General features: G+C 40.0%; 1 protein-coding gene across 2 annotated transcripts in view; it reads left to right on the top strand.

Moving 5' to 3' along the window:
- Positions 1–12,767, top strand: part of LOC101859329 (regulator of nonsense transcripts 1) — a 34,178-nt gene extending 21,411 nt beyond the window's left edge. The window contains exons 14-25 of one of the 2 annotated variants that reach the window (XM_005098520.3): positions 322–465; positions 1,056–1,269; positions 1,778–1,895; positions 2,367–2,523; positions 6,258–6,400; positions 6,893–6,935; positions 7,452–7,583; positions 8,311–8,383; positions 9,011–9,175; positions 9,688–9,794; positions 10,065–10,187; positions 11,347–12,767. In XM_005098520.3, the coding sequence (XP_005098577.2) occupies positions 322–465; positions 1,056–1,269; positions 1,778–1,895; positions 2,367–2,523; positions 6,258–6,400; positions 6,893–6,935; positions 7,452–7,583; positions 8,311–8,383; positions 9,011–9,175; positions 9,688–9,794; positions 10,065–10,187; positions 11,347–11,466 (1,539 nt within the window). In that variant the 3' untranslated portion in view covers positions 11,467–12,767. Of the gene's footprint in view, positions 1–321; positions 466–1,055; positions 1,270–1,777; positions 1,896–2,366; positions 2,524–6,257; positions 6,401–6,892; positions 6,936–7,451; positions 7,584–8,310; positions 8,393–9,010; positions 9,176–9,687; positions 9,795–10,064; positions 10,188–11,346 lie in introns of both variants that reach the window. The other variant, XM_005098521.2, reaches the window with a different exon arrangement.
- Positions 12,768–13,195: the final 428 nt, after the last annotated feature.

Here is a 13,195-nt window from a genome sequence, read left to right as displayed (position 1 = left end):
GTGTTAAGTATAAAGTCAAAAGAAAGGCAATTTGTTCAGCAGCAAAGGTGCAACCTGCATAATTATATGACAGCACACTTGAAACCAAGCATTCACATATGTATGTGCTATTGTGCATCATGTCTTGTTTGTCTAGTTTTCTTCATCTCAGCTGCTGGGTCTGATGGTCTGCCTTCAAACAATTCTTTCACCTGTAGAAGGTCATTTCAGTCTTACTAAAATAATTGTCATGCTGTGCATTTCCTTGTGTCCCCCCCCCTCTCTCTCTCTCTCTTTCTCTCTCTCTCTCTCTGTCTCTCTCTCTCTCTCTCTCCCCCCCAGGCTGCTGATGTGATCTGTTGCACGTGCGTTGGTGCCGGTGACCCTCGCCTGGCCAAGCTTCAGTTCAGCTCTGTGCTCATTGACGAGAGCACCCAGGCCACAGAGCCAGAGTGCATGATCCCAGTCATCCTGGGCTGCAGACAGGTGACTACACTTCACTTGCTCTTGAATTTTAATTTGTTAAAGAAAGCGGTTTAGCGTGCACTTAGCAAACGGATTTTTAGGTCCCAAATTTTTTGCTTATTCGTGTGTACGTTATATTCTTTGTATTTAAAACATGTACGTGATAAACCCCCATTTACTTGAATTTTATAACTTTACAGGAGAGACAAAAAATTGTCTAACATTGTATGTGTTAACACTTAGGCAATCAAATTTTGTCAGTGTATTGTGATGGGTCTTGGACAAAATCTTGCCCCTTCCGAAGTTAAATTTGTTATTTGTGGCAATTTGTTTACATCTTGGTTTGATTTAACATTTGTTTCCAATGGTTTTATTTACTTCATCAACCCATATAAATGACTAAGGATATTGGTAAGAGTATTAGCTGCTATCTAGTTTGCTTTTCGAACCATTATGCCTGATCTTTTATTTTGTGAATCACATTAGGAAATTTCTCAAGTTGCATTTTTAATAATTATTAGCATTTCTACAAGTAAAGGTTTTCATTTTGAAGAGATTCGTTACTGGCAAAGTTTCTAAAATGTGAAGATCCACACCTTCTGTGTCAACAGCTCATCTTAGTTGGTGACCACTGCCAGCTGGGCCCTGTAGTCATGTGCAAGAAAGCTGCCCGGGCTGGTCTGTCACAGTCCTTGTTTGAACGCCTGGTTGTGCTGGGCATACGACCCATCCGCCTGCAAGTGCAGTACCGCATGCACCCTGCATTAAGCAGTTTCCCTTCCAACATATTCTACGAGGGATCCTTGCAGAATGGTGTCACTGCTGGTAAGATGGGCTAGGGGTTGACAAAAGTTATGTAACTGCGAAGTTTAGGGAAACTTTGTCTCAGTCTATTTTTGGGGCAAACTTTGTAAGATGGTTTTTGAGTAGTTTAGTGTTCACAAAATCTTTTTGTGTTGTTATCTGTTGTTTGCTACCAAGGAGGGGTAACACTGTAGGTATTTGTCCATCAAGGGTATTGGTGCATGATGTTCAAAATAATGGTTATAAAAGAGGAACAAAGATCTTTTTCATACTTATTATCTTTTGTCAAGTTACAAAAAACCCTGTAATCTTAGTTATACCCTTTTACAATAAAGGTCAATAAACCAATGTGCCAGGATCTGGACAATAATGATATGTCTTATCTTAACTTAATACTTAAAACTCCCTGTTTAAATAAGTACCCCTCACTTCTTATACCTGTAGCAGCCTGTAAGTAAAGATGTAACAGTATGGGTAGGGGGCAAAATTGTAAAATTCAATATTTTGCACTCTCTGCACACAATTACAGCTGACCGCACCCGCAGTGGGCTGGATTTCCCGTGGCCACAGCCTGACAAACCAATGTTCTTCTACAGTACTTTTGGCACTGAGGAGATCTCCAGCTCGGGAACATCGTACCTCAACCGGTATAGAAGTTTGTTTACTAAGTGATTACCCATTGTTTGATCTCTATTTTACCAGAAAGACAGATCTTTACATTGTTTTTTCGGGTTGCTTTATAACCAGACAGGTTGCAGATAAAGATGAGGAATTTTTTTAATGACCTGGGTTCAAAGTTGGGTTTATATTTAACATCCTTCTTTCTCTCCAAATATTTCAGTATTAAAGGATTTGAAGGCCAAAAACTTCAAGATGGTATTTATAAAGGGCTTAATCTTTGGTACAAACGTCACAATTGTTACAGGGAAGAGCAAGAATGCAGAGTAACTTGTCAATTTTAACATATATTCAGAAAATTACAAGTTTACAACCCTTAGATTACAGCACCTGTCTTTTATCCCATATTATTGCTTCTTTTCACCTGCTAAGTTGTGTTGACTAGTTCTGCCGTACCCATAACTTGGGCTGAGTAATAAAACGATTATACATCATTGCAGAACTGAGGCAGCCAACATTGAGAAGCTTGCGACAAGACTGTTGAGGGCTGGAGTCAAGCCAGAGCAGATTGGTATCATCACTCCGTACGAAGGTCAGCGGGCTTACCAGGTACAGCACATGCAGTACAACGGCTCTCTCAACAAGAAACTCTACATGGTAAGTGCAGGAGGGTGTTGAGATAATTACGTCAAGTCACTGCCTTAGCTTAGCAATGCCAATCGCGCTTTCCCGCGCGGCGAAAATTTGGTCCATGTTTGCGGGTGAATTTTTGGACCCGGCCGTAGCGTAGGTGACTAACTTTGTCAACCTCGGTCTGCTCTATTTCCGAACCAATGTGAATGAAACTCTGCAACCAATAAAAAAATAGGGCAAACTAATGATATCGGGTATACCGAAAACTATAAGGAGTTTGAATTTCAACACCGAGATGGTAATAGATCTATGTTCTATAGTGTGCTCGAATATGAACGTTCTGTGTCGAGTAGTTGTTTAGACCGGATCATAAATGCACGACTACCCCCCTATCCAAAGCGGCTTCACACGGAGACCGGACATTTTCCCCTCACTCTCGCGGCAAATGTATGTGACCTACAAAGCCTCGCATGAAACCTGTTGGTGCTTAAATGACCAAAATTGTGTCGATAGTGCCGTAAAACATCTACCCCAATCAAATCAAATGACTATTCCGGGCCCGTTCATTGGTCACTTGAAATAGGGCAATGGCAGGCGCGCACATCCGGTTGTTTTTCTCTCTGTTCCCTTGTAACATCGCAATGGGGGCATTCCGAGGCGAGGTTATCTCGTCTCGGGGTGTTCGCGTCTCAACGGGGAAAAAGAATATTTAATTGTACGGCATGCTAGATTGAATTAACTTTTCTTTTACGGTTGTCATGGTCTTATGTCATCATAAAAAGCTTTGCAATTATTTAGTCACGCTGCCGACATATATTCTTAAAGATCCCATGTTGTGATACGATGCTATAAAAAAAATGGACTCCTCCCAACACTCCTTTTTCACGAAATTGTAATATGTACACAGACCTGCCACTCATCCCGATTTAGTCGGGATATCCCGATCTTTTGCCCCAAATCTCAAGCATCCCGATTTTCCCGATTTCGATCGCGTGTATCCCGATTTTTTGTCCCAGTCGGCTGTTGTGCCGGATTTTTCTAAAAACTTTGCCTTCTTCTCTATCGCGGGAAGCACCCGTTGAACTTTTTGTCAGTAGGAACTCGGAGCACTATTTCCTGAAATATCGATGCCGCATTTAGTAGTTGACTCGCCCCAAGTTGTGTGTGATCTTTGCCGGCACTCAGAATGCTCCGATGATAGCCTGGTAACTGTTACAATTTGGGACATACAAATAATCGGTATTAATATTCATAGTTCCGCTGTTACTTTCAAAACAAGCCTTGTGCGAGGTCTGGTAACTGCGCGTTCACACCATACACTTGGACGAGCAACAGTCTTTCTAACCCTTACACAACTAACTGTAACTGCGCTGACAAGACTAACATACGGCCGTTGTCGTTGCTTTATTCTGAACGCATTTATGAGGGATAAGAGATTTGTTGATACAATTGGTCGGTCGGCCATCGTCGTTATCCTAGATTTCTAGAAGTAGAATGACTGTCGCTCATCCGAGTGTTTTATGGGAACGTCCAGTTACTCCGACCCGTTATTAAAGTTGTTTCAATCCCGCATTCGCGCCACGTGACATGACATCGCCGTGTGAGTTCTGTGTGTTGGGGACCGTGCGTTGACGGGGTCATTTAAGTTCACATATTTCGGGACTTATTGGTGGGGGGGGGGGGTTATAGACACTTGGACTAGGAGTGCTTGTCGTGATGCTTCAGGATTTACAAAAAATAATGATAACTCGCACGCACACACACACACTCACGCGCGCACGCACTCTAACAAAGACACTCAGAGTGCATATAGGCCAAGTAATTTATGGACACCCCTGGAAAAATTTTAAGTCAGCTTTGGCAGTCACCTTGGTGATTTGCTGTTGATCCCGATGTTTTTCACCGAATCCCGATTTTTTCTCCCTGAGGTCCTGATTTTGAGGTTTCATAGAGTGGCAGGTCTGTGTACACCAAAATTTTAATTATAACAAAATAACTACGAAATGGGTAGTAAATCTGGTTGCAGAAATCATTTCTGCACCCAAAAACACACCGGGTAGCCAAGTTTCTAACACTGATGAATTACGAGACATCTTCGATTTTTTAACAGAATCTGCTACTGCGTGGTCCACTTTTTAGGAGTATTTTCCTATATGTGGGTCATCCATATTTTACCGTCCTTTTCAACCCCATAACTTTTTTATTTATTAACCGATTCTTGAAATTCATGAAGCATAATTCTTAGAATTGAAAATTCGTTCTTAGGTACCAAATAAAAAAGGGCTAAAGTGAAAAATTTAATTTTCTTTGGCATTGCTACTTAGCTTGTCTGTTAACTCACTTGCGACTGGGCCCTTTCACCAGTCACAAGCGTTGAAGACTGGCGTTTTTGGGGGTATTTCAATAAATCACCACAACTCTCAGAATTACCCTATTGTAATCATTTTTTGACACAGTAAAGTAACATTCAAGCTTAATCTAATACAAAAAACTAAAGTTGTCTAAGTCTAATACTTTAATTTGTATGATTTTAAAAAAATTGGCATGAATTTGATTTTCCGAAAAATTTCCAGAGACGTGACAAGTAGAATGAAATTCCTGCAACAACAAAAATAAAAGTTCAAAGTGTTCTGGTTTGATTTGTATACATGTGCGAGTGTTTGGTGAAAATATAAAAGCTGGTCTGTGCATTGATTCAGACCCATACACTGAATTACAGGAGACAGATGTACGGCACGACGTTGTGATTTCGTTGCGCAAAAAACAACACCGGTACTAGTGCTAGATCTAGCCCTAGAACTACGACTCGGGCCGTGTTCGGGTACATATCCAGGATCCTAACTATTAGACACATCATATTCTGAGACACTAGAACTAGTAAAACGCACAGAAGTATAGAAAACGGCGAAATTATGTGATTCTTGTTCATGCGACTTCTTCGACCGTTACTACGATGCGACTGTCGGATTACTATCAGCTGTATAGAAAAAAACAAAGCGCGAGTTCCGGTCTGTTCAACCCCAGTTGGGGTCACTGTCCTTCACCTTCAATAACTTAAAAACTACCGGCCCCAGAGATACGAAACGAAGTCTAAGTAGCTCAGGCTTGGCCAAACAAGGGTATGAGGCGGGTCTCGCGATCCGTGCGTGATTTGTAGAGCGAAAAAAAAATTCCAAAGTTGGTCACGCAGGGCTTGTGAGACCCGTCGCGGCGGGGGTCACGCAACTGTTGTGTGGTGTGACCCGTCTGAAGTGAGTTAACTCCTATTTAGTTTTGCATTTTGATCCCTGGAGTAGTAAATAGATGCTATTTTTCAAACTTCTACTATTCGCACATGAAGGGAAAGCACCTTTGCCACTAATTACTCTTTTTGTAAAGGTGACTGCCAACCTTTGGAATTGGAAACAATTGTTGAGACTCGGAAATTCATGGAAGTCAATAAATTGAATTGACAAAATAATTGTCGTCTCCGAACTTTATAACCCAACCTGATTAGGTCATTAAGCTCACCTTTTGCCAAGTGTTTTTGTAGCATTTTATGTGGTCTTTTTGAGAGTGAGTTTACCCCAACAAGTGCTTTTGGCAGAAGTGTAGCTATCACCCAGAATTCTCTGATGGTGTATTAATACTGGTAATAGCCAAGACCTGAAGCATTTGCACTTAAAACACAGCGTCATGTTGAAAATGATCTACATTCGTCTTTCTTAGTGACTGACACTTTTGGCTAATGACTTTTTGTTTGTGTTCTTTTATTATAGGAGATTGAGGTGGCAAGTGTGGATGCCTTTCAAGGTCGGGAGAAAGATTTCATTCTCCTGTCTTGTGTGAGGTCCAACGAGCACCAAGGCATTGGTTTCCTCAATGATCCCCGACGTCTGAATGTGGCTCTGACAAGAGCCAGGTAACTCGCGCCCTCGTTTACCACCATCTAGTCCTCTCACCAGGCTATATTAAGTACACAGTGTGTCTTTGTGGGGTTACCTAGCTGAGAAAAAAATGTATAACTTTCAGCCCAGTCACGTCTGAATGAGAATTTCCCTCTATTTGACTTGTATGAATGTCATCAGAATTGGCGACATTTTCAATAACTTCTGAAATATCCTTATAATAAGCTGGTCCACTTTGACTTGTATGAATGTGATCAGAATTGGCAACATTTTCAATAACTTCTGAAATATCCTTATAATAAGCTCATTCAGCATCTCACAGCTAGGTAGGATTGTTTTGCCACAGTCCATTCAATTTAAATCATCAACAGTATGACTAGAGTGCTAGGTTATCTTTATCGTTGTTTGTACGTTGCACAAAATTTTTTTTTTTTTTCAAAATCCAGAAAGGATGAATTAACTAAAAGATTTTTCCTTTACATTGTTTCGAAAACTTATTTCCTCAGATATGGTGTGATTATTGTTGGAAATCCAAAGATCCTGTCGAGGGTTAGTTTTGCAAAATTTTTTCTTCATTTGTGTGTTCTTATATCATATTCTTATAATTTTGTGAATGAACTTTTTATATGCTAAGAATTCTGTCTTTTAAATTTGTGTGATTTTCTATTATTTAAAAAAAAAAAAAACGACTTTCAGATTTGTGGTGATAAGAGAATGGATAATGAATACATGTTCTTTGGCGGATCAATTTATATCCTTTTAAAAAGTAGATCTGCCTTTGTGCACATGAGCTTCATATGAGCATTCCAGTGACTAGGTAGATCTTTTCGGTTTTGACAATGGTTCCAACACTTATTGTATACATTTCCCATGATTTATTGTGTTTATAAACATGAAAAATTAGAGTGATTAGGCTTTCCCATCACATGATAGTGACATTGTTTTTTGATGTTCAGGACATGCAGTGGAAAGTTCTCATTGTGTAGTAAAAGGGTTACCTGGATTGTTTGAGTTGTGTGATCCATAGGTCAATTATAAATGTATATATATATTTTTTTATCTCAGCAAACTTTGTGGTGCCACCTCCTGACTAACTACCGGGAGCAAAAAGTCCTAGTGGAAGGCCCATTGTCCAGCCTAAAGGAATGCTTTGTCAGCATCAGCAAGCCACGCAAGCTTGTGAACACCACCAACCCGGTTAGTTCTATTTATGACCGCTCACTCTTTTTTGATGTGTCACGACGCGGTAGAATAAGCTGCTTGTTAATTTTTGGGCAAATGGAATTATTGGTTAAATTTTAAAGCTTACTAATTTGCCTTGCTTTTGGGGGAAAAATCAACTCACCTATCTTGAACAGAAGTGGAGATATTTGCATTGAAGGAGGTTGTCGCTTGATGTTGGAGGTAAAATTGACAAGGAAATGGCTGAGTTTGGTGATTTTCAAAGCCTAAGTGTCCTGGAAACAGCAAATATACATGTTATGTGCCTTTGATCAGTTTTTCAGTTAAATCTATGCAGAGAAGCCCCTAAATTAGAGCAACAAAAATTCGAATAAGATTATTCAATAGGCAGAAAAATGTCTATTTCTTAGATATTACTTTGACGATGGCCTTATTTCATCACGCTGCCACACTTATGAGTTTGTACTGTGTTTTATATTTTTATTTGCCATGGCACTTGACGTCGTTTGTTGTACCACATAGTATGTCTAGTGAATTTACTTTTTGTTGGTGGTCCGGTATAGTACTGTTAGTACCACAGAATTAATGCTTTGTGTGAATTCTGTGATTGTGTTTGTATGAATTCTCGGCAAAGTTAAAAAAAAGTTTTTGTGAGCTAAGAGTTAATTATGAATACTGACTGTGATTAAGTAAATAAAGACTTGTTTTGTTATATCAAATTTGACATCTTTTCTTCCAAAAGGGAGGGCGCTTTATGAGCAACACCATGTTTGATGCAAGGGAGTTGTTGGTGCCTGGGAGTGCGTATGATCGAGGTAAGTCAGGTATGTCATGCATGTTTTCTTTCTCAACTGAGATACATGCTTGTTGATTTACTAGAACATGCTCTTGTGGTCTACGATTCACTTTTATTTTCAAAGAATGATGTTAGAGAAGTTGCTCAAGTTTGTTCTTTTCTCTATTCATAGTTTGTTTTGGCAGAAGGTTAAAAAAAGAGAGTTGCTTCTTCATTGGATGCATTTGGTTCATTCTAAGCCCCTGTTTTCTAGTTTTGAGCTCTTTTCCTCGATTGAAATGATGAACACTTCCCTTTCTATGTCTGTAGTGTGGCTATTCGTTATAGGTCATTGTTTCAGTAAGTGGTGATGGAATTGGTTTGTGCGTGCATTATTTATTTAATAGTTGTATGTTGTTTGATTGTCATATTTCAGATATTTTTCTCTTGTAGTTTGTAACCTGATTTAGCTCTTACTTATCTGTGAATTGTTTGGGTGGAAAAAAGCTTTAGTGGATTTTTTTGTACATGTTTTTTTATTTCGAGCTCCATACCCTCTTCAATGCTCAAAATGGTTTGATTAAATGGAACTGCAATTTTTTCTTTTGATATGTATATATAGCCTATATATATATATTTATTGTTTTTTTCATTTGCATTGGTGCAGGAAACACGTCATACAGGGAGCCAGTGTTGCAGACCCACGATCAGCTGGGCTTCATCGGACCAGAGAGGGCCTACACTCGGTCTGCCATGAACCTTCCAGTTCCTGTGAATATGTTTCTGCAGCAGTCGATGCCACAGTTCAATAGTCCAAGCCAGCCTTCACAAGGTACATTTGTTTAATATTTTTGAAGTCCTGATTTGTTAGTTATTTAAAGGTATGTTTAGTTTAGTATGGGGTTTTACGGCTCTCGCAACTGCATATGGTCATATGAGGGCATTTAAAGGTATGGAGCTTTTGGTTACCCAGTAGAAGAATAGGACAAGAGGAAATACTTCAGGAAAGAAAGGTGGGGAAAAGTATAATATTGCTATGTTCCAGGGTGGGCAGTACTGTGTGTTGGAGATGTTGACAAGTTAAAGCAGACGTTTTCACTAAATTACTGCCAGTCTCCTATTGCATAAATACACTATTTTGTATTAAAAAGTTCTGTTATTTCAGTAGTGAAGGGTCATGAGGTTGTGAAAAAAGTTGTTATTCGATTTCTTAAAAAAACCCTTTTGTTGTGACGTTTGATGGTTTTGTTTTTCCTTCACGATTATTACAGTCCCAATGTAGGTTTTTTTCCACTGTGTTCCAAACCTGTGACTGCATATTTTTCTTTTTTTCTTCTTTTTAAGGGAATAGCCAGAAGCCAGGGCGTGGCTGGAGTGGCAACCGGCGCCAGAAAGCAACAAAGGCTGGTGTCCCAGGCAACAGCACCCAGTCACAGAGCCAAGCTAGCCAGGTGAATGAAATACTCTAAAATAATTAATGCTGAGGCTGGTGGACAGAACAGGAAAAAGAATTGGTGATCTTTGTTGTTTTTCCATTTGCTAATTTGAAAAAAAAAATGTAAACTGATAATTTATCAATTGTGGAAGAGATTAGTAAGATCCTCTAGAATAAGTTATTAGAAATTTTCTCGTTTTTGTTGCCAAGTGCTGAAAAACATTGGAAATGGCCTTTACCATATAGATTTGTAATGTTGCTAACATATTGGGTGTTTTTTGCACAGGAGTTCTCCCAAGGCCCGCTCACGCAGGGCATGTCCATGAGCCAGCACTTCCAGATGAGCCAAGGTCTGAGCGGCCTGTCCCAGCCCGGGCTGAGTGGACTCTCCCAGGCCGACCTGTCACAGGTGGGGTCTTGTGCTTGTCAACTTTCTGTGCAGTGTTGTTTGAGCTGTTTCGATTGTGACTACCGTCAAGGTCTTTTTTTTTGTGTTCTTTACCACAGTGTCTTGTGTACTGAGTCAGGTAAACTGGAAAAGGGGGGGAGGGGGTTGCTGTTGGCATTAGTGACGCAAGTTTTTAAAAACTTTTACTGTGTCCAACTGTTGCAAGCCAGGTTTGTGAGCAGTTGGGTTTTTTTTGGGTTTTTTTTTTTTATGGTGGTCCCTTTTAAAATTAAAGATTTGTGTGGTTCGAATATTTTCGTTGTCACAGATTTCAAATCTTTATTTAGTTTTCTAGTAAAGTTCCTTTCAAGGTTGTTGTAGAACAGTTATAAAATTGTGTTTGGTGCATTGACTCCTTGCTTGTGATTTTCGACAAGCGGTGTACGGGAGTTGTCAAAAGGCGGTGTTAAAAGAATTTATTATACTTTTTTTTTTGCGCTGTCCCATACTTCAGTTGGTCTCAGTTAGTGTTGTTTTTCCTTCCCAGTGTATCATGTCATGTGTTTGTATGTCTACTTAGTAGAGCTAAGGAATTGTATTTGTGAGACAGCTCTTTTAATGAGCAGCTGTTTCTCTAAAATCTTCCTGCAAGTAGTGTGAAAAATTATCTTGGAAGATTCAGCGTCAATTGGGACTATTTAGGCAGATGTACCACAGAAATAATCAAGTATGATTTGCAATGTTTGCGGTAGAGAACGTTTTCTTGTTTTTTTTACTGGCAAGGCAGGGAGAAGAGTTCACCCTATCCGTACGTCGTGTTATACCATCGTATCCATACAACGTGGGGAACTTTGTGCCACCACTTTCCAAAGAGGAAATTTACTCGTTAATCCAATCCGTATGCTTTGCATAGCAGTTGGTCAAAATGATTTTTTGAAAAATACTGAAAGTTTCAAAGATCTTCGTACTAGAAGTATTATAAAATGTGAAGAATACAACCCCGGGGGTACAAAATGACCCCTAGGGTTAAACAGTAAGACAGTTAGTTTTTTTCCCCCCGACCTTGATGCTTTGACCAGAATTCTTATTGTTATTATGTGAATGAGCTTCTCTTTCTTTTAGTTGTGCAAATGGCTAATGAAAAGGTTCAGTTGTAACAGAATTGTGCCTATGTTCACAGGACAGCTTCATGGCGGATGACTTCCGCTCTCAGATGGATGTTCTCCTGTCCCAGGACTCGACCTACCAGGGCGATCGCTTCTACCTGACCTCCCAGCTCTCCCAGGGCCCGTTTAACTAGGCGGCTGTGAGATGTTTCCCTCAACAAGCAGGTACCTTGCTACCTACTTTCCCCCTCCAAGGCCAGGTAATGCAGGCTCGGCTCACCACTAAGATACACAGTAGCATGCGCGAGAGCACCACCACATTGAGTTTATGCGAGCTGGACGGTGGCTACTACAGATGATTGTCAGTTTGAGGTCAGCTCTACCTTAGGAGTGTGAATCAACCGTGAGACGCGTCTAGCCTCAGCGGAGATGGAAGTCGGTGACCTCGAGGTGGAGACTGGCTGGACAATCGGTGGTCAGTGCACTCTCAAAGAGTTGAAGACAGACCCACAGAAATGACAGAAACTCCCGCTCCATTTGCTCAGCTCGTGCCAGGGACTTGCATCAAAAACTCGGAACTTCAGGAAATTCTACTGATTGAGATGTCTGTAATGCCATAACCTAGTCGTTTTGAATGCTCTTCTCGGTTCCCGTCTTATTTAGCGAAACCTGCAAGAACCAAAGGGTTGGAAAATGTTTATGGCTTTACTTGGTTCCCTGTTGTCAGCTTTCCTTATTAACAGAAGTAATGTCAGTCAGAGGTTGAGGAGGAAGGGTATCCTGGCTTCTTATCTAAGGCAACGTCGGCTTTGCTTGGGCAATGCAAGTGTTGCAGGTTTCAAGACCTGGGTTTTTCTCTGTGATGCTACTTGGACCTCCTCCTCTCAGGGCCTGGTAGCTGACTCAGGTTGAATGAGGGCACAGCTCATGGGTGAGAGACAGGCGCGTCCAACAAGCAGGTGGCACTTATGTACTCGTGTGGTGCATGCAGGCTGTGCTGAGGAACCAACTCCAGCATTTTACTGAAGTGGCAACCAAGTATTGCTACATTACCCCCCGTCCCCGAACCTATATTTTCTTTGATGGTGGAATTTTTGTTTTTCTTTTACTACTACATGGGCCCTTTTTGTTTTCTATATGCATTGATTATTTTTCTCTAGAACCCAAGTACACTATTAAGTACTTCTTAAGACTACAGCTATGTGAGTGGCTTTTTAAAAATTGACCTTTTAGTAGGAAAAAAACAAATGTTAAAGTAGATGTAAATGGGGTAGGAGAAAAAAAAGAAAAGAAATGAATATTATGTCTTGTAACCAAGAAAGTTTTTATTGTTGAAATGAATTGATAGGGGAAAAAAGTATAATTAGGCAAACAGTTTATATTTTACGATGCGAACCATTGTTATTACATATTTGGCCTTATTTTTTTTGGTCTACTTTTGTCACTGCTGTTTGGACTTGTCAGCGTATACAATAAAACTACATGCAGAGGTCTACTCTTTTGTTTTTCTTCATTCTGTTGCTGGTGTGGAAGAAAAAATGGCTTCTATCTCGAAGGAAACTTTTTTTGGGGGGACCATGTATTCTGATTTTATGTTGTTAAGAGTTACAAGAAAGTGTGCTTGATGGGATGTTAGTCCAGGTTGGTGTTCAACTGTTCAAACACTAATGCTTTTGTCTCTCATAAGCATAACAGGAAGGACAGGATACTTCTGTTTTCTGTTAGTTTTGGTGTTTTGAGAAAAATGACAAAAACTGTTGCACTTAAAAAACAGAAGATGCATATATTTTTTAAATATTTTAGTAAAATTCAACGTTTAACACAACTTTTGACAGAAATCTGAGGAACTAATAAAATGTGAGGCAGCGTGGTGAAAATCAGACGCTCGTCAAAATAATGAAAGTGGAGGTACTGGTATTTTTG

Source organism: Aplysia californica, unplaced genomic scaffold (assembly GCF_000002075.1).
Source record: "Aplysia californica isolate F4 #8 unplaced genomic scaffold, AplCal3.0 scaffold00185, whole genome shotgun sequence".
Taxonomy (NCBI): domain Eukaryota; kingdom Metazoa; phylum Mollusca; class Gastropoda; order Aplysiida; family Aplysiidae; genus Aplysia; species Aplysia californica.
This window is presented reverse-complemented; position numbering and strand designations above follow the sequence as displayed.